Source organism: Ambystoma mexicanum, chromosome 12 (genome assembly GCF_040938575.1).
Source record: "Ambystoma mexicanum isolate Mex_15411 chromosome 12, UKY_AmexF1_1, whole genome shotgun sequence".
Lineage (NCBI taxonomy): Eukaryota > Metazoa > Chordata > Amphibia > Caudata > Ambystomatidae > Ambystoma > Ambystoma mexicanum.
Window position 1 is genome coordinate 1,141,988,328 of NC_090936.1, and position 25,665 is coordinate 1,142,013,992.

General features: G+C 47.5%; 1 protein-coding gene across 3 annotated transcripts in view; it reads right to left on the reverse strand.

The window, feature by feature from the left end:
• RAP1B (RAP1B, member of RAS oncogene family) overlaps nt 1-25,665 on the reverse strand; it is a 421,780-nt gene that overhangs the window by 76,742 nt on the left and 319,373 nt on the right. For all 3 annotated transcript variants that reach the window (XM_069629722.1, XM_069629723.1, XM_069629724.1), the window contains one exon: nt 14,221-14,277. In XM_069629722.1, coding sequence (XP_069485823.1) covers nt 14,221-14,277 — 57 coding nt within the window. The remainder of the gene's footprint in view (nt 1-14,220; nt 14,278-25,665) is intronic.

Consider the following 25,665-nt stretch of genomic DNA (forward strand, 5'->3'; position numbering starts at 1 on the left):
GCGCATGTGAATCTAAGCAGATACAACCATCAGAAATGCTTTTACGGTAAGTAATGCATTGTCTTCTGAGAGTTTGTTAATCGGCTTAGAATCACATGCTGTGCATAGACTAGCGAGCAGTACCCGGAGTTGGCGGTGGGTTATGAGAAGGAACAGTAGAGAAAAGATGTCTCAATACTGCCTGTCCCACCTGGGAGTCAGATCTTGAGTGTGCATCTAGACAGTAATGTTTTGTAAAGGTGTGCACAGAACTCCAGGTAGCCGCTTTGCAGATGGACTCAAGGGGAACATTTGCAATGAATGCTATGGATGCCCCAGTGCGAGTGGAATGTGCTCTTGGCTTGAAGGGTAGTTCTCTCTTAGCAAGAGTGTAACAGAGTGATGCATTGTACAATCCATCTAGATATAGTGGACTTCGAGACTGCATCTCCTTCTCTTCCTGCTGCCACCGAGACAAAGAACTGATTAGTCTTTCTCAGTGATCTGGTTCTTTCCATGTAGAACATGACAGCTCTGCATACATCTAGTGTATGCAGACTTTTTTCTCCCAAGTTGGAAGGGTTTTGAAAGAACGTTGGTAGTTCTATAGATTGGTTTACATGAAATTTAGAGATTAATTTTGGTGCAAACCATGGGTGTGCGCGAAGAACCACCTTATCCTTGTGAACTGATACGAAGGGGTCTAATACAGAAAGAGCCTGTAGTTCACTTACTCTCCTAATGGAGGTGATAGCTATTAGGAAGGCAGTCTTAAGAGTGAGGTATTTAAGAGTTGCCTTGTGCATGGGTTCGAAAGGAGTGCCCATGAGTCTAGAAAGTACCACGTTTAAGTCCCATCCGGGAGCTGGGCTAGCTATCGGGGGGTGTATTCTCTTTACCCCTTCCATGAAGGCCTTTATAACTGGTATCTTCCACCACGACACTTTAAGTTGGGAAGTGGTGTATGCAGAAAGTGCCGCTAGGTGGACTTTAATGTAATTAAACACTAGACCTGAATCCAGTAAATGGGTCAAGTACAGAATAATGTTAGTGGCAGAGCAGTCAACCGGGTTGATGTTTTTACTTCTACACCAGATGACAAATCTTTTCCACTTGCTAGAATAGCAGTGGCGAGTATTAGGTTTTCTGGCTTCCCTGAGGATGTCCATACATCTCTGAGGGAGATGTAAATGTCCAAATTCTATGATCTCAGGAGCCAGGCTGCTAAGTTCATGGTCTGAAGGCATGGATGCAGTGTCCTGCCCTTGTCTTGTGACAGCATGTTGTACGGGCAAGGAAGTTTCATTGGGGGAGATAGGGACATCTCCATCAAGTGAGCGAACCATGGCTGCCGGGCCCACATTGGGGCCCCTAGTATCATGGTCACCTGCTCTTGGTGCATCTTGTGCACCACCTTGTTGAGGAGGGGAGTCGGGGGAAAGGCGTAAACAAATCTCCCTCACCATTGAATCAACAGACCGTTACCCTTGGATTGGTTCTGGGGGTACCTGGAGGCGTAACTTTGTCATTGTGAGTTTTCCAGGGTTGCGAACAGGTCTATTTCCGGGAAACCCCATTGCGTGAAGACGTTTAAGACGATGTCTTCTTGCAATTGCCATTCGTACTCTTTGGGTAGGGGGAAGTCTCTGCCGAGTTTGTCTGCTAGCAGATTGAGTTCCCCTGGTACATGTTGTGATAGTACGAACATGTTGTGTTTGAGAGCCCACTTCCATATATTCTGGGACAGCTTGGACAGTCCTGGAGAGTGAGTGCCCCCTTGCTTGTTGAGATAGTACATGGCTGTGGTGCTGTCTGTGAGGACCATCACTGTCTTTCCTTGTAAGTGTTCCTGAAAGGCTTTCAGTGCTTTGAACACTGCTAATAGTTCCAGCAGGTTTATATGTTTGGATGCTAAGCTCGGAGTCCACACTCCGTGAGCAGTCTGATGGGATAGGTGAGCCCCCCATCCTGTAAGGGATGCGTCTGTGGTTAGAGTGGCTTCCACTGCGGGTGTGGCAAAAGTTTTCCCTAATAACAGGTTTTCCTTTGTCCACCACCGTAGCGAGAGAACCAAGGCCTGCGAGACCACCACTAGATCGTCCCATTGTCCGCTGGCCTGACACCACTGGCTGTAGAGCCACTCTTGCATTGGGCGCAGGCGCGCGTGAGGTACCAAATAAATACATGACGCCATCATCCCTAGCATACGCATTGCTTTGCGTACCGTAACCTCTCGACCTGCCACATAATGGGGGATCTGAAACAGCATGTTTTGGACCCTCTCGTTGGAGGGGAAGACGAGGCCGTCCTTTGTTCGAATTAGAGCCCCTAGGAATTGTTTGATTTGGCTGGGGTCTAAGCTGGACTTCTTTTCATTGATGGAGAAGCCCAGTTGGGACAAAAGGTCTACGGTCCTTTGGGTATTGGAGAAGCATGTTTCGTAAGAATCCCCTGTTATGAGCCAGTCGTCGAGGTACGGGTAAACCGGGATGGATAATCTGCGCAGGTGGGCCGCTGCCACTGCCAGTACTTTCGTGAATACCCTTGGTGCAGATGCTATCCCGAAGGGTAGTACTCTGAACTGGTAGTGTTTGTTCTCTATCTTGAACCTGAGGTATTTTCTGTGCGCTGGCAACATTAAAATATGAAAGTATGCATCTTTCATGTCTAGTGTTGTCATGTAATCCCCCTGTGATAACAGTGGGATTACATCCTGCAAGGTTACCATACGAAACTTTTGGGGTTTGACAAAATTGTTCGCTGGATGCAGATCTAATACAGGGCGCATGGTTAAATCCTTTTTGGGTACAAGGAAGTACACTGAATAAATACCTTCTGTTACCTGCGATAGGGGGACAGCCTCTATACCTTTTTTTTTTCAGTAGCTCTTCTACTTCTTGAAGAAGAATAGTGAGGTGTTCCGGTGTCATGCGCCGGTTCCGTGGGGGTCTGTATTTTGGGGAACCGTTGAATTCGATGCAGTATCCGTGGGCTATGGTGGATAATACCCAGCGGTCTGACGTTATTCCCTCCCATGCTGAAAGGAACGATGTTAGCCGGCCCCCGACCGGTGATGCATGGGAGGGGACCCGAACCTTCGGGTCATTTGTTGGTATTGGGCGTGGGGCCTTTTGGACTGGAGCCGCGCCCTCTTCCTTTGCCACGACGTTGGCCTCTTTGACTGAACTGGGTGCTTTGGTTAGAGGGCCAGTTGGTAGCAGAGTAAAATTGTTGTTGGCTTTGCTGCTGGCGTTGGCCACGAAAGGAGCGTCTATTGCCATAGCTGCGTCTGTTAGGTGGCCTAGAAATTTGGTCAAGAGTCTTGATGGTATCAAACTCCTTCTTCGCATGTTCTAGGGCCTCATCAATAGCTTTTCCAAACAGATGCGTTTGCTCTATGGGCTTATTTATTAGGGAAGCCTGGGTTTCTGGCTTAAATCCCGAATTGCGCAGCCAGACATGGCGTTTGAGAAGTATTCCTTGAACCAGGGAACGTCCAGCTGTCTCTGCGGCATCCAAGGATTTCTTTACGATGCCCTGGTTTACAAGAGTTCCCTCTGATATAGTAGCCAACAGGCGTGAACGCAGGGGTTCAGGTGCATCCTCTGCTTCACTGCGCAGCTTGCTCCACTGTGCATCTGCGTAGCTAGCTAATAGGGAATTGTTATTCGCAATCCTAGTTGAGAAGGCGGCGGAGGTCGTGATTCTCTTCCCAAGTGCATAGAGCTTCTTGCCCTCTTTGTCAGGTGGTGCCTCACTAGTAGATAGTGGTACCCCCGCTCTCTTTCTTGCGTTAGTAACTACCAGAGAGTCCGGAATAGAATGTCCCCTGATGTACAGAGGGTCCGAAGACGAAGGGCTGAAGAGCTTTTCTATCCGAGGGTTGACCCCTCCGACTAAGGCCGGATTGGAAAGGGAAGGAGTTATTCTTCTCTTTATAGAAGCCAGGAGTGGAATGGACTGACTGACCGGGGCTTTTTCTTTGATAACTTTTTCTACAAAGTCTATGTCCGGAAGAGTCTCCCCTGTGTCTATTTCAAAATGCGCTGCTGCCTTGCGCAATAGTGCATTAAGTGAAGGCTGGTCATCTATGGGGGAGGTGTTCCCAATAGGTGAGTCCTTGGGAGGAGAAGGGTGAAAGACATCAGGGTCTGAGTGCGCTGATGGGGACTGCCAAGGCTGCACTGATGGGGAGTGCCAGGGCTGTGAGGTAGCTGTATCTTCCTCAAAAGCTCCTGCGCTAGTGTAAGGGTCTTCCTCAAACCTCTCCTCCTCATGTTCTTCCTCTCCACCTAAACACTCCTCATCTTCCTGGAGGTATTGCTCCTCTTCAGTGAGGTCATATGCATCTGTAGAAGGGGGAAACAGCCTAGGAATCTTGACCCTAGGGTCATCCTGGGTCCATTCCCTTGGTCTTTTGGGTGTGGGTGGGTTTTGGCTACCCAAAAACCTCTCCATCTTTTCCATACAAGAATGGAGTCTTTCCATGATCTCATGGGGAACCCCTGAATAGTCTAGAGGGGGGAAATCAGTGTTATCACCTTCAAAACGCTTCGAACACTCCCACAACGTCGACGAAAGGTTTCCGTCGCCCTCAGAAAAGCCCTCCGGTAGTTCAGAAGTGCCTTTAGATGAATGGGGCAGTTCCCGGCTACTTTTGTGCTTTTTCGGGTTTCTATTTCCTTGGGTGCGGTATTCGACGTCTGTTTCGTCGTCCGCTTACGTTTATCCTCGGAAACAATTCTTGCCAGACTCTCGACGACGAGTTCGTCAGTCGAGGGTTCTGGAGTCGGCGTTGCCTGCGCAGCGCGTTGTTTTTCGACGGCCGCTCTATGGAGCGTTACGTCGGATGTTTTTGAGGTAGCGCCCGTGTTAGATAGATGAAAGCCCAATCGCTGGTCGCGGCTGTGTTAGCGGGTGGGGCTTGAGACCCTTGCGGTCTGAGGTCGACGCCGGAGTGCCCTGCGTCCCCTTCGGCGCTGGTGGATCCTTCGTCCTCGACGAAGAAGAGCCGTGGGTTGTGTGCTTAGGCCTATGTGCGTCCTTGTCGCCGGGGTGTTCATCCCCATAAGCAGGGCGTGAGCCGAGCCCGTCGGGGCTGGGGACGGACGTCGAGGAGCGCGAGCGCTCCTTCTGGGGGTTAACTTCCGTAACGGACGTCGAGTTATCACCCTCCTCGTCACTTTCTGTAACAGCGTCAGCGGGTGAGGAAACTGACTTCGACATAGCGTAGTCCGCCTACCTTTTAACTTTCCGTTCTTTAAGTGTTCTTGGTTTCAAGAGCTTACAGGCCGCACAGCTGTCCTCTTTATGATCGAGGGGCAAGCAACGATTACAGAGCTTGTGTTTGTCCTTCCAAGTGTATTTGCCCCTACAGCGTGGGCAAAACTTAAAAGGTGTCCTCTCCATAGCTGAGGCAATAAAAACTGGTGATAACAACCCCAAGGGAAAGATAGGGGAGAAAGAAAGATATTCTCGAAGAGAAGAAAAAAGTTCGAACCCCCACTCTCCCTACTGTATGTTGGCCGGCGAGGCCTGGCCACGTGTTCGGCAGCGCCGAGGGATCTCCTCCGTCTCTTCCCCTCCGTCGAAAACTTGCACGGCGCAGAAACAGCTTCACAGCTAACGTCGAGGGGAGGGATCTTTACAATAAGTATATATTAAGGACCGAGGTCCGTAGTAATTGTTTTGCAATGTCTCTCTAGGAGCTCCGCGTAAGGCGACCATAAGCTGGGCGGAAAAAAACAATCTGAGGGACCTCGACGCGTGAGGGATTGTGGGTACAACGCACGTCACTATAGGGATAGTGTTACAGACACGCCTTGTCGACGTCCCCTTTTTCGACTACGAAAAACAAAATGCAATACTCCGCAGTGACCACTGGATGTCGGACCTATGCACAGCATGTGATTCTAAGTAGATTAACAAACGTCAGAAATATATATATATATATATATATATATATATCTCCAACCAGGGACAAAGGGCTTTTAACAAGGAGGCCCAGACCACCATTGTGGACAAGAGCAATGGCCCCATGGTTATAGTGTGGATTGATTGAACCCAAGTGACCCCAACTGCAATAGGAGATAGATTTAGGGAAAATTTAAGAGAGGGTGGCAGGCCTCGTGGATGTGGAGAGCAGAGAACCCAGACAAGGGATACACATTTAGGTCTAGCATCCATGACACTTCACAAGAATCTACTATTTGCTGACCAATAAGGAATTCCACCCAAGAATCATGGGAAGTACCATCCGACCAGTCGCTTGATCTGATCACGATATGGTGATGGCCACTTTAGATAGATATGGAGGGAACGGGCTGTAATGAATTCTTGTGGCGGGACAAACTATTTGCTCAGTAACTAAAGACCACAATTGAGGAATACTTCAAAATAAATGACAATGGGGAGGTGGAAATCTCACAGTATGGGAAGCAGGGTAAGCCACATGGAGGGGACTACTGATGAGGGAGGGGGCCAGGAAGAAAAGGGAACTGAGGCTCCAGAAGGAGAAGATAGGCAAGGAAATATCAAGTCTGGAACATAGGTTGCATGGTTGCATGCCCAGGGGACTTACCGAAAGGAACATCTAGAAACACTAAACAAAAAAGGGAGGCACTAAAAGCGCTGGGGTTTGTGGACACAATGCAAAAGTTGAAATTCCTAAAGCAAACATTCTATGAAAAGTGGAACAAGGCAGATAAGATGTTAGCGGCTCGATAGAGCTCAGAGATTGGTTGACAAGATTAAGACACAAGGAGGGGACTATGCCACATCCCCAGAGGGAATAGCTAGCCAATTTGCTCAATATTATAAGGATCCGTACACTACTGAGGGCACTGGGACAGAGAGAGATGCAAGGCAACATCACCAGGGTGAAGCCAACAGATCTGTTTAAGATAGAACAGGCACTTCTGGAATCTCCCATATCCCCTGAAGAAACAAAGCCAGCAGTAAAGAGGCTCCCACCGGGAGGGGCACCAGGAGAAGTCTGATATACCATGGGCTTCTACAAACAATTCTCAGATATCCTGGCCCCACACATGGCCAACCTATTAAACAATATACAAGAAACGGGTCAGGCCCCACCACCCTTTACACTAGCACACATAGTAATTATCCCCAAAGCAGGATCCAGCATGCTGCAAGTCATAACATCCAATATCGCTGTTAAACAGATGCGAAAATATCCTGGCTTTCTGCATGGAAGACATCATGCCCTGCCTGATTCACCCAGACCAGGTGGGATTTATAAAAGGCAGACGCCATGCGTAAGATGCTGGATATCATGGAGAAAACAGAGGGGATGGATGGAATCAAGCACTACTTAGGCTGGACTCAGAGAAAGCATTCAATCGAGTGAAGTGGGGCTTTCTCACCGCCATACTCAAGAACATGGGCTTTGAAGAGCGATTTATAAGAGGAATCCAGGGGAAGAGTGGTGGTAAATGGAAAACTATCGTAGGAGTTCAACCTATCCAGAGGAACCATACAGGGATGTTCCCTCTCTCCCCTCCTATACACCCTATCAATAGAACCACTGGGAAATTCAATCAGAAATGATGGGGCTATAGAGGGGATTAAGGTGGGGAGCAATGAATACAAGCTCGCCACGTTTGCTGATGATATCCTCCTATACTTAGCAGATCCCTCGACCTCAATACCCAAAGTTCTGCGGCCCATACAAGAACTTGGCACATGGGCAGGGCTAAAAGTGAACTAGGAGAAATCCATGCTATTCCCCTACAACACCCCAGACGACTCCGAAGCATCATGTCAAAACACGAATGGAATACAGACAGCGTGGCAGAAGCTAAAATACCTCGGTATCACCACAAGGAAAACGAAGGACCTCTACAAGGCGAAGCTCCCTCCCTTAATGTCAGAACTAACATACCTAGACAGGTGGGAAAAGCTGACAATATCATGGCTGGGCTGCCTCAATGCAATCAAAATGGCGATTCTCTCAAAGGTCCTTATCAGTATCAGATGCTTCCCATAGACATTCCGGGAAAGCACTTTGTGGAGCTGAACGCCAAACTTCTAAAATTTCTGTGGCTTGGGTAGAGGTGACGAATAGCCTACAACACTTTAACGAGGTACAAAGAGGAAGGGGGATCTTGACTCCAAGACTGCTACACATACTACCGAGCCGCCCTAATCAGGGCCCTGGTGCCACACCAGAAAGATGACAAAACAAGCAATGGGTAACAACTGAGAACCATCTATTAAGACCAGTAACACTAGGATAATGGCTATGGGCCCCAAATTCATCATTCCCAACCAAAGTGCTTAACCACTATGCAGTAGGATCCCTCCAAAAGGTCTGGTGGACCAAAGGAGAAATGAAGGGACACACAACATGGGCCTCCCCATGAGCCACATTTGGGCCGACCCCTCCCAAATCAGAAATTAAATCCAGGAGACAACGCTTCCAGAAATGTTTTGAAGCGGGCCTGGAAAGGGTAGGGCAGATGGTAAAAGGAGACAGATGCATTTCCCATCAAGAAATGGAAACGAGCCTACAACTTAAACCCCTTGGGCCATTCCTACAACTGAGGAGAGTCCTGATGGCCCCCAAATGGAAGGACGAACTGCAAAGAGAACTCACACCCCTGGATAAAATACTAAGTGAAGCCTCCTCTACCAAAGGCCTCATCTCCCTGCTGTACAAGACCCTCCTCTGCAGTCACCAGAAAAAGGAAGGAGAAAGATATGGGCCCCAAGATGAATGACAACTTGTGGAAACAAATGTGTAAATCCGCCCACAAAACCTGCATCTCGGCCCAATACAAACTACACGGCTTAAAACAATTACATAGATGGCACTACGATCCAAGATGCCTAGCCAGAATGTTCAATCTAGCCAGCCCTCAATGCTGGAGGTAATGTGGCGACAAAGCAGACTACTGGCACATGTGGTGGGCCTGCCCGAAAGTTCAGGCAATCTGGAAATAGGTTTTAGTGCCGATTCAAAGGATTGACGGAGTGGGAAGCGAGTGTGATCCTCGACTAGTCCTATTTCGTCTGGAAGAACAGGAAGGCTGATGGGTGAGGCTCCCCCACATGCCACACTTGTTACTGCTAGCGGCCAGGGTCTGCATTACCATAAACTGGAAATCACGGTCACTCTCGACAGACTGCTTGGGCGCGGAAAGCCAGATAAATATATGAAATGGAGAACATAACGGGGGCGCTTCACGAGATCTCCCCAAGCAGAGAAATGGAATGGGCTCCCTTCCTCAACATCTATAAATAATGAACAAACTCGTCAAGGGCAGGATGCCCAGCTAAAACGCATGAAACCCAAACTCTAATTGTTAATTGCGACTCATTTCGTCTCAGGGGGTTAGGGGGGAGGGGTGGGACAGGGATTGTTAATATTTGAACCGAAGCTCAAGACCGTTTAAGTGCGTACATGTGATAATGTAAGATTGGTGAGTTGTTAGTTGACAAGATGCTTAATAAAAACAATTAAAAAATAAAAGATACACGTTCACTTCTTCCAATCAGGCAGTTAAAATAGTAGTTTTCTTGTGGTACTATGTGCACTACTGGTGCAAACATATGCATGGAGCAGTGAGGGTGAAAGCAGGGGTGCAATATTGTACATTTTTCTTTTTTTACTTTTGGGAGTATTTGTACTCCCCATTTTGATTTTTTGGGAATATTTTCCAATTTTTAGGAAGTAAAGTGGCCAACACTGTGGGATGTTTCAATCCACGCATCCAAGCCCTACAACATCATTGTGCATTGCTGATATGGGAAACATCATAATGGCGGTCGGAAAGCATGCTGCTGGCCAGAAATCACCAGAAGTGTGCAGTGAGAACCTGACAGACAGGCTGCCATCTTCTTTTGCCTCTGTCAGTGTTAATACAGGAGACCATTGCCAGCCCCATCCTTTGGCTGCCCACAGAACAAGAGCAGACAAAGGAATACAGAGCTGTTCAACAATTCATTTTCTTGATTGTAAAAATTGCTAAAATCATTGGCCTGAAACTACCGAAAAAATCCAACTTCTGGTTGGGTGTTCTACATTACTCTACGGCGGAATCCACATCAATACAATGTTAGCAAGGATCATATGCTATCAAGTAAAATCCCCTTTTTGAAATGTATTAATTTAAGGCAGCTGTCAAAAATGGGTGCAATACCAGTGCCCGCCACTGACTGGCGCTAGCGATCTAAATTCTGACAGGAGACTTGTATTTCAGGAGCTAAACAGTGAACCTGAGTTAGCTGGGACTTCAAAGGCTTGCTTGTCCATGAGAAGTCTTCACACCTACTATTCTCAGCAAGAACGCATGAAATCACGTGGTTCTGTTAAATCAGATGGAGTGGCACCCTGGACTGATGCCCTGCTAGCAGGAAAAACAAGACAAAGGATTCCTTCAGCTGAATAGGGGTGTGAACTGTCAACCCTGCTCTGGGGCAAGGCAAGACATTTGACCTCTGAGTCAAGCCAAGTTTCTACGGGTGGGGACAAACAAATGGGTGTACTGCAGTGGAGGCAAATGTATGTTTTATTAAATTGCTTACAAAATATTGTATCAAGCTGACAGAAATGTACAATTTGGGGATTCTTAATATGAAAAATGCACCGACAATTTGAAACGAAGCTGGACGCTGTAGGATATTCTGAGGCCAAGCCCTGTAATTATTAATATTGTAACGTCTGTGTTTATGCTAGAGACCTCAAAACTTACTGTAATATGCCCAGAGAGGGTGTGGACCTCCGTGTCAGATTTGATGAAGCCAATACTGTGAAACCCATCAAAAGCGCAAAATGTTGTCACTTCTGCACCCAAGCTCTTAGAAAGATCAGGGTTGAACAGAGACCGGTCTTAATTCATCTGTGATGTGTACATGTAATTTCAACAACTTGTGTATCCGGGAAGCATGTTTGGTTATGAAAAATAGTTTTTCTAAGTAAATGCTAAGGGGAGGGACTTCAGTCAAGCCATAAACATAGCATCACTGACTCATTCTGACTCTCTACTCTGTTCTCCAGTCAGAGGACAGTAAATCCTTTAACCTATCAGAATCCTTAGTGGGTTGGGCATAGAAAGTCAGCCTTCCCACCCACTTTCAAAAGACATAAAAAGAACCACTGAGACCCAGATAGGGACATTCATTTTCCACTCTTTAATCAATTTCTGCGCAGCAAGCTGCCCGACCATATCCAGACCTTCGACTCCAGATAGACTCCAGAACTTGAAGCAGAGAGGCCTGAACCAAAAGCTGAATCCTAAGCAGGGCTCAGAATCCAGCAACCCAACTAAACTAGTCAACAGCTGGGCGAGCTGTTTTGATTCTGGCTAGAACCCTGTGCCAGAACCATATCCAGACCGCTGTGCCGTGCCGACAGCAGACCCAGACCAGACCACTGTGCAGTGCCCATAGCATACCCAGACCAGACCGCTGTGGGCAGAACCAGTGCCAGAGACCGTCCCGTGGCGAGAGAACCGCAGCCCAAACCTGACCAGATCTGTGACCAGGCCCATTCCAGTCCAAAACTAGGAGTGAGTATCCAGACAAGAACTGTGCATAGTCATCTTAGTCTAAAGTAATCTCATCCCATCCATTTCAACCTATTTAGAACTGCACAGAAATCGTGTGTTCATTCTGTGATTTCAAAGCGGCAAAAGTGTGTCATTCGGAAATCTTTACTTCATTTCTGAAAATCTACCTCCACAAAAACGTCCGTATCTTTTGAACCGTATGTCCTAGAAGTGAGATTTTTTTTTATAGTTTTCCTGTAATCGCGATCGGCGCACTCGGAAAAAGGGCAGCGAATTTCACCAATAGCTGCTTCTTGCTTTCCACTGCTGAAATTCGTTTTCAACCTGATAATCACTCCTCAATCATTGCTAGTGTTGACCTAAGCTAATTCAAAGTAGCCATCACCTACCCTCAATCTCCTATAGGGAATTAAAATCATTTTTAGCATATTTTTCACTTCATTGCAATCACATTTAAAAGTATTTGGCCTATGTTTTAAAATCATCCCGGTTTCTCTAAGCTTGCGGGGGGACGGGAACTGAACTGCTTTTGATTGTATTCCTGAAAACCTGTGTGCCCTCATTTCCATCTCTTCATATTGCACAGGGCGGGGGGGGGGGAGCGAGTTGTCACAAGGCAAAAAGCGATCAGATTATCTCTTGTTGAAACCATATCCAGTTTATTTCTGTGCTGCATTCTTTCCATCATTGCTTTTCCTTGAAACCATACAAAGTACTCTGCTACCTTATCCTTTCTATATCAACTCCTAAGTAATTAAGGAATTGTGCTACTGTAATATTATCCATTGTTGATCACTGTTCATACTCATAAGTGTGCTATCAAATATTAATTTATTCATAAAAGTGTGATATATATTGTTTAATTTTTCCAATAAACCTTTTAATTTGCAAAACAAACCTACTTCTTGGCTCAGTGAGGTCAGGGGGATTCAAAGAGGGGCGCTATATAAGGGTTTATCATCCAGATTTAAGAACTTGACATAAAAATATATAAATAAGGGCTTCCATTGGGCATCCCGGACTAGGCATTGACTTAGTTGGATTGCTGAATTGAAGTCACTTACAATACGTCCCTGATCTGTAGGGCTGGTAGCATGGTAGCTTTTTTTCTTGTTTTGAAGCAAGACGTTTAGTCTGGAAAACAGTGGAAAGAGGAATGGATTACCCAGGGAGAGCAGGACCAAAACAAAAGACTGCTTAAGATGCAGTCTTGGGTCTTTCCAGCATCATATCTTTGAGAATGTCAAAGTGAAGTAGTCCGATTCTCCACCTGGCAGTTGAGCGGCCCCACTGAAGGGGGCTATCCATAAACAGGGTTGAAAGAAAATCCCTTTGTAACGGTCTGTCAAAAAACCCCAACTTCCTTACATTTCATTATCACAAAAGCGGGGGAGGTCTTAAAGAGCCTTTGGAGGAAGGGGAGACAGTTACCAGCTTCTGAAAAGAAATTGGACGGCCTCATCACAGACTGATTTGTAAGGTAATGTGGGTGAACTTTGGTGCGTCTACAGAATTAATATGGAACTATGAACTTCTTTGGCACAGGTAATGTCCATAAGCAGGAGACTAAAATGTAACACTTTTGGAAAACAAGTAATTTTTCAAGATCAGTGCCTTTGAGCAGCTACAAAGCAAACAGTTTGGAAACTACAGGATTGGTCAACGCAAAACCAACAAAAGGCACTCATAGAAAACTTAAGCAGTAAAAATTTCATCAAACAGGAAGGATGGACCGCATCATTAAGGATTCTAATGGCCTGCTGATGATCAGAGGTGGTGTTAAAAATCCTAGCAAAGCATGAAACATTGTTTGACTTCAAATTGCATCTCAGTAGGAGACAGCACAAGTCTAAAAATCACTTGTATCAGACAGCCAAACCTATATATAGCAGACTGGAAAAGAAAGTGATCTACAAGGGGAAAGGTTAACCTCCATGCAAGTGCATGCCACAAAGCCTTTACCTGACAGGAATTACAGTGCTCTGCAGAAAGAGCAGATTTAAATAGATGTTGGTTAGAATTTGCAAGTGTTTGAAAGAATGGAATTACTTTTATTTGGGGTAGGGTGGAAGGGTTGTCTTCGGCAGAGTGAATTGGTTGTGTGAACAGCAGTCCCATCACTTTTTTCCACTGTCAGGGTCTTGTTGAATTTTAAAGAGAAACAGATGGGAGGTACCCAATCCCTTACTCGAAGTGCAAGCATAACAAAGCTTTTACCTTTTCCCCAGCCAGGTGGTTAGCTTGTGGGTTAAGCACTCGCCACTGACATGTGGCAAGCCAGCACGTTAAGAGGTTCAATTCAGCAGCAGGACCGACTCACCCAAAAGGCTACCATTAAATGGAGTAATCAGCAGCTAATTTACCAGTTCTTAGAGGAAGGCGGTATCCAGCAAGAAGTTCTACATACAAATCTGTAATCTTATCAGTTTGATTGTAAATTTGGTTGTGTGGTGTGTGGAATCAATTCTGGAACTAGAAAATGCTAAAAAAAGTAAACAAAATATAAAATGAATTACAGCAAGAAATTGTCTAAAAGGATTAGGCCTTGCATTTTTTTCATCTGGTGGAGCAGAGTCAATGGGGGGAAAACCTATGGGATTCACCATATGTAATGTTTATCATCCAATAAGTAGTGGCACCTGTGTCATTCTAGTGCTTCAAACGCTGCAAAATGTGTATATGCGAAGACAATGAACAATTTCTTTTGACATACCGTTCCTGCTGTGTCTAAGATTTCGAGCATACACTGCTGGCAGTCCACTTCAACTTGCTATCAAGGAAAAAAAAAATAGACAAGGGGTTAGTATAGAAGCCTATGCAAATACATGCAATTCAAGTTTAAAGTTTATTCAAGGGATAATTGATCACAACCACGAGTTCGTTTTGCGATGTATGCAAGTCAGCACAAACGCAACTCTGAAAACAAGTAGAACACTAGCAGACTAGTTAAGTCCCAATGAGAGCCAGCCTCCACTTGCGCCCAATCCCACTGAACTAGTAAGAAAATTGGTCTTTAAGTACAGCACTTGTCCAAAGATAGCTACGCCCTTCCATTGGCTGCACTGGGTCCATTTGAATTCAACCATGCTCTCCAGTCACAGCCCCAACATTTATACAACTTTACATTAAACAAATACTTTTGAAGAAAGTCACTGCAACAATCACATTTCTGTACTAGTGCTAGGCATTATTTGTGCACACAAGACTAAAATATATAGTGATCTCATCCAGTGCATTAAACCCTATATTCTAATCAACTGCAGAGGTGGATGCATAAATACATCACCACTTAAAAACTCTATTAGGCAATGTTGGCTAGGTGAGGCGCGGCAGCATGGATTTCACTGACAGGACATTTGATTTCTGAAGCTATTACTGCACGCAATTCCAGCCTCTCGCTCACCACCTGCTTGATAGCACAGGACAGCACTTTCGACCTAGGTTGGTGAGCTGAATGTCACTGAAACAGGCAAGTTTATACAGTCCCAACACCAATTGTTAATTTAAAGGCATTTTTAAAATGAGGAAAGTGTGCTCATTGCTGTATTGCTTTCACATTAGTGTTTGCCATATTCTCTTTTTTTACACTGCTGCACATAAAAAATGTACAGTGACTGCGGTCAACATTACTTTCAGTGAAGGTACTCTCAAAGCAGGTAAATAACAAAACAGATTAGCTCCGAAGGTTGTTGTAGTTAAAATGCATTAGTTTTAACTGGTCCGGTTGGGTTTAAAGCAAATTACATGTTCTACGTCCTCTGTGCACAACGGTTGTGGGCTGGAAAACCACAACTTTCTACCTGTGTTTCACATCTGCCAAAGTTCAGTTCTTGGTGTAAATGTCTTCATGCTTAACACTGCCAACTCATTTTGCACAGTTTCACAGGGTCTAAACCAAAAAATCTTCTCTCTCTGACTGCCAAACTCCCCATCTGTAGATTTGTTGGCTTTTTAAAAAAGCTCGGCTTAATCCTCACAAAAACACTGTTTTCTGAGAAACAATCTCCTGATTGTACTAGAATCTACATAGTTGCCACATTTCCACATTATTTCAATTTCTGTTGTCCAAATCTTGGTATTCAAATAAATAATCGCATTTTTCTTTCCCAAATGCCCACACTAAATGGATATAGGTTCATAAGTCCTACAATTCTTGCACCGCATTCTCTCATGACATGAAATGGGGTGTGCCTCTTCGTTATTCAACTATTTCACAGTCTCAACCGTTTCACTATTTTATATTCTGTTAGAATCTGGTTCTTCCAACAGTAGTCATCAAGCCTTCACTGGCCCATTTAAAGTACGTGTTGTAGTCATTTACATTTCAGTTTAGTGGTTAGCCTTCTGGGTAATGAATTAACGCACTTCCTTACATTCCATATTTGTCAAAATCCAATGCTTACCACATTAACGTCAAGCACAAAATCTCATTCCTTAAATACACCAGATATAGAGGACAAACGTTTGACATACTCTAAACACGGTTTTCACCACAGAAAACATTGCAAATAAATTGTCTTTGACAGTAATCACCACAGCTGTGCTGCTTTGGAAAAATTCTGCGTCGATGACGTCGATACGCTGTCCTTGAGGGCCTCCGTCGAGCCAACGCCACCGGATGTTATAAGTAGGACGCCACACGCCGTAGCCTCAGTTGTAGTTTTTTTCCCCAGAACGTGTGGCACCAATCTTCTGCCAGTATGACCACAGAAAGCCTTGCGGAAACGGAAGCTGCAATTGCATAAGAAATTCTGTAGTGGGGCAGGCTGGGAGGGTACGATATGGAATACATCGTCGGAACATCCCATCGAAAGAACTTTACCAGGTAAGAAAGTAACTTGTTCTTCGAGGGGATTAGTTCCTCCGACGTATTCCAGATCTATGACAGAGTCCCAAAGCAGTACCAACGTAGTAGGAGGGAAAAGAATTTTGAAATTTAGAATGCCCAATTAAATTGAAGAATAAAGGACCGCCTTGCCAAAGGCCAGATCTTGCCCATGGATAGAATCCAAGGAGTAGTGTTTGACAAAAGTATGGACAGAGGCCCATGAGGCTGCTTCACAAATGTTACGAATGGGAACACCCGTCTGCAGGGCAGTAGAGGCAGCCACACCTAGTAGAATGGGCCTGTAAGCCTACCGGAGGGTCCTTACCCGTAAAGCGGTAACATTCAGAAATTGTCAAGATAATCCATCTAGACAGTCTGCTTAGTAACAGCTTGTCCCAAACGCCTTCCAGTGTATCCTATAAAGAGTTGATCATTCACTCTGACCCGGGACATGTAGAAACTTAAAGCTCTCCTAGGATCCAACCCATGGAGCCTCTCCTCTTCCTTACCAGGATGCGGGGGAGGATAGAACGCCGGAAGAATAACCTTCTGGCTTAAATGAAATTCCGACAACTTTCGGAAGAAAAGAGGGACAAACCCTAAGGACAACCCTGTCCTTATGGAACACCGTGAAGGGTGGCTTAACGGAAAGTGCCTGCAACTCACTCACTCTGCGAGCGGAAGTGACCGCAACTAAAAATAGTTTTCAAGGTTAGTCTCAAAGGACAAGAATGTAAAGGTTGAAATCCCAATCGGGCACCTGGAAAGGTGACGGGGGGGGGGAAGAGGAGTAACACATTAGTGAGCCCTTTGCGAAACTGAGAAATCAAAGGAATCTTAAAATAAGAATACTCCTCAGACGAGTGCTTAAATATGGACAGCGCCGCCAGGTAACCTTTAATGGTACCCAACTGCAGGCCCTTGTGGGCTAACGAAGGCAAAAAAGACAGAACCACAGGAATGGCACATGAAAAAGGATCCACATTCTTAACTCTGCACCAGTCGCAGAACATACGGCAACGGTACAGGGACTGTTGCGGGCCTTCTGGCCAAAAGCAACATCTCCATCACGTCTTCTAGGCGGTCCCCATCCTTATACCTCAGCCTTTCAGAAGCCAAGCACGAAGGTTGAGGGACTTGACCTCTGGATCGAGAACCTGACCCCCATCCTGTGAGAGCAGATCGTCTCAGAAGGGAAGACAGCGTGGAGGGCAGATGGACATGTCTAGGAGGTCTGGGTACCACGCTCTCCTGGCCCATGCCGAAGCAATGAGGATCACCGGTAACCATACCCCCGTAACACTTGCAAAATGACGGGGACTGGAAGAAACGCATACAGCAGTGGGAAGGACCACTCCACTACGAACACGTCGCCGAAGGCTCCTCTTAGAGGAATTTTATGCAAGCAGAATCGGTCGCACTTCCGGTTGGCACTGGCAGCGAAGAGATCCACTTGTGGGGTCCCCCAAAGGGTGAAGACCTCCAGGAGAATCTCCTGAGCCAGCTCCCACTCGTGAAAGACCGTGCTCTGCCTGCTCAGAGTGTCCACCGCCTCGTTTTAGTCTCCGGCCAGATGAATTGCCGAGATCGAAATTTCTTGCTGGATGGCCCAGAACCAGAGCTGCATCGCCTCTCTGCACAGAGGGAGAGACACTGCCCCCCTCCTTTTTGTTGAGGTAGTGCATGGCCACTGTGTTGTCCATCAGGATCAGGACATTCAAGGCAGAAAAGCCTTCAAGGCTAGCCTGATGGCCCTCAGCTCCAACAGATTGATATGGAGTCTGGACTCCGACAGAGACCAACAACCGCTGACTGTCAACTCGTTGGCATGAGCTCACAATCCTGTGAGGGACGCGTCCGTCACGATCGTTACCTTTGGCCAGGGTAGCCAAAATGGAGCCCCTTTCATCAGATTGCCTTCGACGTTCCACCACAGAAGGTCCTGGCCGACCGAGGGTGGCACCTGAACGGGGTCCGACACCCTGCCGGAGGACTGCGACCACTGGAGCTTGAGCCCATTGCAGAGATCTCTTCCGCAACCTGGCCTCTGGCACAGAAGAATGCAGGATGCCATGAGGCCGAGCAACCTCAAGAACCCGAACGCCAGGACACTCTGGGCATGTTGAAACTTGTGCACCATCTGCAGAATGTGATGAGCCCCCACCTGGGGAGGGAAACCCTGCCCCAGGGATGTGTCGAGCAATGCTCCGATGTACTGGAGCCTCTGGGTTGGCGTCAAGTGGGACTGTTGAGGGAGAAGCCCAGCTTGTGAAGGAAGTGGCAGGTGACGGACGGATGATCCAGGACTTGCTCGGGAGAGCGCGCCCTGACAAACCAATCGTCCAGGTAGGAGTAGACATGAATCCCCCTTTCCTGAGATACTCTGCCGCCACCACCACCATGAGCTTGGTGAAGACCCTCGGGCGGAGGTCAATCCGAACGGAAGGACCCGAAACTCAAAATGCAAGTCGCCAACTGCGAACCTCAGGAACTTCTTGTGGATGAATTGGCACATGAAAATAAGCATCCTTGAGGTTGAGAGACGCCAACCAGTCCTGAAGTTGAAGGGCCTGGAGGACTTGAGAGAGAGTAACCATCTTGAACTTGTCCTTCCTGAGGAGCTTGTTCAAACCACGCAAGTCCATGATGGGTCTCAATCCCCAGTCTTTCTTTGGAATCAAAAAATAAGTGGAAAACCATCCCTTGTTCCTCTCCGCTACAGGCACCAGTTCTATGGCGCCTTTCTCCAGCAGAGTTTGGATTTCCTGCCCAAGGAGTGGATCCGGACTCTTCAAAGAGACATTCCCTGGTGGATTGTCATGAGGCCTCTGCCGGAAAGGAATACAGTAGCCGTGGGTTATGATCTCCAGAACCCACACATCTGAAGTAATGGCACGCCATTCCACAAGATGCTGCGCCAGCCTTCCCCCAACTGGCGAACCATTGGACATGGCCTCATGACTGAGCTGAAGCTGCATTGCCGGAGGGTAAAGAGGTAACTGCCCGAGCGGCTTTGGCACTACGAGTACCTTGTTTTCCACCTCTGGTACTCCTACGGTGGCCCCTTTGACTTGCAGCTCCTCTCGACCTACCAAAGGAAGAGTAGTATCGAAAGGAACCTTCCCTCCATTGCTGTCGCCTAGGACGAAAAGGCTGAGGGGAACTGCAGCGCTTAACGACTTCGCTGCAGCTTTGGAGGTCTGCAACCTCTCAAGGCTCTAGTCAGCCTTGCTGCCAAAAAGATGTTCACCATCAAAGGGCATGTTGAGAAGCCGGGCTTGTACATCAGGAGCAAACCCCGACTTCCACAACCACGCAAACCTGCGCATTACGGTGCTCGCCGCCATGGACCGGCTGACACAATTGGCCATGTCCAGACCCGACTGAACGGATTCACACATGGCATCCTTGCCATTCTGAACGAGAGCAAGAAAACCATCCTGTTCCTCCCCTTCGGGAATATGTTCAGCCGCCAAAGAGAATTCCACAGAGTGAGTGAAACGTGCTAAGGCACACACAGAGTTGGCTGCCTGTAAAGCCATACCCCCTGAAGAAAACACTTCGCCCAGCCATCAAAACGCTTGTCGTCCCTATCAGGAGGCATAGTAGGGTACGACGCCCGTTTTGCTGGGGCCGTAGCTGCCTGCACCACCAAACTCTCCGGAGTGGGTGCGTAGTCAAGTAGCTTGGGTCGCTACTGGCTGGATGGTATTTTTTTGGCAAAGACTTGCTCACTCCCAGGAGACTCTCCGGAGCAGTCCAAGCCGTTGCCACCCTTCTTTGCAAGGCCATATGGAATTGCAGAACCGGGTCAGTTGCTGGACCTTGGTTCAAGACATCTGTCAGGTCATCCTGAAGAAAATCCACTGGTGGCGCAGACCACCCCAAATACTTTGTCACCCTTGCCATAAGCCACCGGTACGAAGACTCTGCTTGCGTGCCAGGCTCAGGCCTACCGAACTCTACCTCTGGAGACGTGTCCAGACCACTGGCGTCGTGCAGAGACTGACACAGGTCTTCCAACTTGCTATGACCAGATAAGAGGTCGTCGGGAACCTCATCAGGAACCAACCCTTCCTCAGACCCTTCATCCACCTCAGAAATATAATCAAGAGGCTGGAATAAATCCCTGGATGAGGGCACAGAAAAAGGCAGAACCACGTTTTTTGACTTGGCCAGAGCCTTCCTTGGGGTTTCCACCGGTCTCCAGAGCACCTCCGAAAAATCCTCGTCAAAAGGCGTCAATTGAAACTACATCGGGCGTGGCGCCGATGGCTTCGACACAGGCCTCGAGCGTGTCCTTCGACAGCCTCGATGGCGTCGAGGACCGGGACCTGGAGTGGGCACAGCTAGAGCGATCCACCTTGTCCGACCGGGACCTCGAACGTTCCCTGTGATCGCGCCGATCACTCGAGCCCAAAAGCGTGTGAACGGTGGCTCTAGCACGTTCCCTTCCGGAACGGAGCCCTGCGACTGAAAATTTGCAATCATCTCCTTACGGAATGAATCCCATTCTGCAGGAGAGGAATGCTTGTTGGGACAAGCAACCCGCCGACGGGCGAAGTCCTCGGACGAGGAAGGTGACTGGTGACGGCGCTTCCGTGAGTGCCTCGAAAAGCAGAGGAATGGCAGGACCCACTCCGGGACCGAGACCCCCCCCCCCCCTGCATATACGCCGACGATGCGGAGAGTCGCCCCTCGAAAGCCCAGTGGATTTCGACTTTTGGGGCTTCGACACCCTACCTACAGAAAGCTTCTTACGCTCCCGCAAGGCCTTCGATGTCAACGACTGGCACCCGCCACAATCGTCAGTGGCGTGGTCCTCACTGAACCACCAGAGGCAGGCGTCATGCGGGTCCCTCAGCGACATCTTGGAACTGCAGTCCCGACACTTCTTGAAACCCGGGCCGCGGGGTAGAAGACGAAGACATCATGGAAATCTTCACAAACGGGTTCGAAGAAGAACCGAAGATCTCAGAAGCGAACACATACGCAGAAAAAAACAGAACTGAGGCTACGGGGGTTGTGCGTCCTACTTATAACATCTCGGGACGTCGGCTCGACAGAGGCCCTCGAGGACAGCGTATCTACGTCATCGACGCAGGAGCCAAAAAAAATTTCCGAAGAAGCACAGCTGTGACGATTACTGTCATAGATATGGAATACGTCGGTGGAACCAATCCCCTCGAAGCTGAAACCGTGAAGAGCCACTGATCTGAAGTTTGCCCATTGCTGCCGCCGACCTTCATTCTCTAGTGCAGGAGTCCCCAGACGTCCTCCCTCTTGTCCCCGCGACTGAGGCCCAGGAACAACAGGATCTGCCATATGACACCTGGAAAAGAAGCCAGCTGGAAGCAGTTTCTTCAGACCTAAGGTGCTGTGAACTAAGGGGTACTTTACTCTTGCTGTGTAGTTTGCGTGTCCTCAGTTATGGCTTGCATGTGGCCCAACAGTCATTTCTTTTTCTACAAAAACTAACATTGTGCAAGACTTTTTACTTACCTTCAAGAAAAACTTCAGCTCCCCTAGATTTTGCTCTATTGACTTTGGCTGTCCTGGATCCCTGATAAACTATCCTCTGACTTTGTGCTTTGACTCTTTGGAGGGATAGATCAGATTCTTTACTTTTGTAGCTGGGACAGAGTAATCTACATTGCACTGGGGGGTTTAAAAGTGCTTACCTGTTTAAGAAACTTGTTAACCATTTTTTTTCCCTTAACCTTTTTGACACCAAACTCAGTATTGCTCCAAATGTACTAGTGATATAATAATGTCCACAGTGTCCTAGTAATTTAAGTCACCTCAGGATGTAGGAAGTGTGTGTGCCATCCCAAATGGGTATCTGCTGATTTAGTGAAACAGAGTGTATTTATTGAAGTATATTTTAAGTATCTGCTTAGATTGACATGCTGTGCATAGTCCGACATCCAGTGGTCACTGCGGAGTGTTGCATCTTGTCTTTCGAAAGTCGAAAAGGGGACGTCGACCATAGGCGTGTCTGTAATACTATCCCTATAGTGACGTGTAGTGTACCCAAAATCCCTCACGCGTCGAGGTCCCTCTATTTGTCTGCCATGAGGAAGCCTCATCATACGCGAGTGAGTACATAAAAGAGAGAAAGTATTAAGACGTGTATGTTCCTTCCATCCGAGCGGGGAGGAAGAGTGGGCGCATGTGAATCTAAGCAGATACCGTAAAAGCATTTCTGATGGTTGTAAGTAATGCATGTCTTCTGATATTTGTAATCTGCTTAGAATCACCTGCTGTGCATAGACTAGCGAGCAGTACCTGAGTTGGAGGTGGGTTGTGAGAAGTAACAGTAGAGAAAAGATGTCTTGGTACTGCTTGTCCCACCTGGGAATCAGGTCTAGAATGGGCATCTAGACAATGTTTTGTAAAGGTGTGTAGAGAACTCCAGGTTGCCGCCTTGCAAATGGACTCAAGGGGAACATTTGCAATGAATGCTATGGATGCCCCAGTGCCTCGAGTAGAATGTGCTCTTGACTTGAAGGGCAGTTCTCTTAGCAAGAGAGAAACAGTGATGCACTGGACAATCCATCTAGATATAGTGGATTTGGAAACTGCATCTCTTGCTCTTCCTGCCGCCACGGAGACAAAGAACTGATTAGTCTTTCTCAGTGGTCTAGTTCTTTCCATATAAAACATGACCGCTCTGCGCACATCAAGTGTGTGCAGGCTTTTTTCACCCAAGTTAGATGGGTTTTGAAAGAACGTTGGTAGTTCTATAGGCTGGTTGACATGAAATTTTGAAATTAACTTCGGTGCAAACCTAGGGTGTGTGCGTAGAACCACTTTAGCTTTGTGAACTGTTACAAAGGGATCTAGTATAGAGAGCCCTTGTAGTTCACTCACTCTCCTAATGGAGGTGATGGCTAATAACAAAGCAGTTTTAAGAGTGAGATTCTTAAGGGTTGCTTTATGCATGGGTTCAAAGGGGGAGCCCATTAGCCTGGTTAGTACCACATGCAGGTCCCATCCGGGAGCTGTGTTGGATATAGGAGGGTGAATTCTTTTCGCTCTTTCCATGAAGGCTTTAATAACTGGAACTTTCCACCATGACACCTTATGTTGAGACGTAGTGTATGCGGAAAGTGCAGCTAGGTGAACTTTAATAGAATTGAAGACTAATCCTGAGTCCAACAAGTGAGTCAGGTAAAGAAAAATTTGTGTGGGAGAGCAGTAAACTGGGTTGATGCTCTTTGACTTACACCAGATGACGAACTGTTTCCACTTGCTAGAATAGCAGTGACTAGTGTTCGGTTTCCTTGCCTCTCTGAGAATGTCCATGCATCTCTGTGGGAGCTGCAAATGTCCAAATTCTATGACTTCAGGAGCCAGGCTGCCAAGTTCAGGGTCTGTGGGCATGGGTGCAGCGTTCGGTCCCTTTCCTGTGACAGCATGTTGTACGGGCAGGGTAGTTTCACCGGAGGAGACAGTGACCTCTCCATTAGATGAGTGAACCAGGGTTGTCGGCCCACATGGGGGCCACCAGTATCATGGTAACTGGTTCCTGGTGCATCTTGTGCACTATCTTGTTGCGAAGGGCAGTTGGGGGGGGAAAAGCTTAGACTAATTTCCCTGACCATGTTATCCAGAGACCGTTTCCCTTGGAGCGGTTCTGGGGGTACCTGGAGGCGTAATCCTGGCATTGGGTGTTCTCCAGAGTTGCAAACAGGTCGATCTCTGGGGAGCCCCGTTCTGCGAAAACGGAGACAATGACTTCGTGTAGTCGCCATTTGTACTCTGCGGGCAGAGGAAAGTCTCTGCCGAGTTCGTCTGCCAGAAGATTGAGTTCCCCTGGTACATGTTGAGATAACAGGAACATGTGTTTGAGAGCCCACTTCCAGATGTTCTGGGACAGCTTGGACAGTCCTGGAGAGTAAGTGCTGCCTTGCTTGTTCAGGTAGTACATGGCTGTGGTGCCGTCTGTGAGGACCAGCACGGTTTTCCCTTGTAGGTGTGTCTGGAAAGCCTTCAGTGCTTTGAAGACCGCTAGCAGTTCCAGCAAGTTTAGTTGTTTGGACGCCACACTTGGAGTCCAAACTCCATGTGCAGTCTGATGGGATAGGTGAGCCCCCCCATCCTGTGAGGGATGCATCTGTGGTTAGAGTGGCTTCCACTGCGGGGGTGACAAATGGTTTCCCCAACACGAGGATTTCCTTCAACCACCATCGCAGCGAGAACTAAGGCCTGCGAGACCACCACTAGATCGTCCCATTGTCCGCTGGCCTGACACCACTGGCTGTTGAGCCACTCTTGCATTGGGCGCAGGCGCTCTTGAGGTACCAAATAAATACATGACGCCATCATTCCTAGCAGTCGCATGGCTGTGCGTACCGTCACCTCGACCGGCTACATAGTGAGGGATCTGAAACAGCATATTTTGGACCCTCTCGTTGGAGGGGAAGACGAGGCTGTCCTTTGTTTGAATTAGAGCCCCTAGGAATTGCTGGACTTGGCTGAGGTCTAGACTCGACTTCTCATTGATGGAGAAGCCCAGGTGGAACAAAAGGTCTACAGTCTTTTCGGTATTTGAGAAGCAATTATCTCGAAAGAATCCCGTTATGAGCCAGTCGTCGAGGTAAGGGTAGACTGGAATGGACAACCTGCGCAGGTGTGTCGCTGCCACTACCTTCGTGAATACCCTTGGCGCTGAAGCTATGCCGAAGGGTAGCACCTTGAACTGATAGTGTTTTCCTTCTATCATGAACCTGAGGTATTTTCTGTGCGCTGGCAACATTGAAATATGAAAGTATGCATCTTTCATGTCCAGTGTTGCCATGTAATCCCGTGTGAGCAGGGGAATTACCTCCTGCAAAGTCACCATACGAAATTTGAGGTTTTACGAATTTGTTTGCTGGGCGCAGATCTAGTACAGGGCGCATGGTTAAATCCTTTTTGGGTACAAGGAAGTACACTGAATAAATACCCTCCTTTACCTGTGATAGAGGCACAACCTCTATTACTCCTTTTTCCAGTAGCAGTTTGAATTCCTGAAGAAGGATGGAGAGGTGTTCTGGTGAAATGAGTCTTCCCCTTGGGGGTCTGAATGTTGGGGACCGACTGAATATGATGCAGTAACCGTGGGCTATTGTTGACAGTACCCAGCGGTCTGTGGTAATTCCCTCCCATGCTTGTAGGAATAATGTTAACTGGCCCGCGACTGGAGATGCATGTGAGGGGACCCGAACTTTCGGGTTATTTGGTGTTGCTAGCCGGGGAGCCTCTGGGAGTGGGGCCCCAACCTCTCCCCTTGCCACGAAGTTGTCCTCTCTGTGCATATTGTCCACTGGTTCCCTGAGCGGAGGA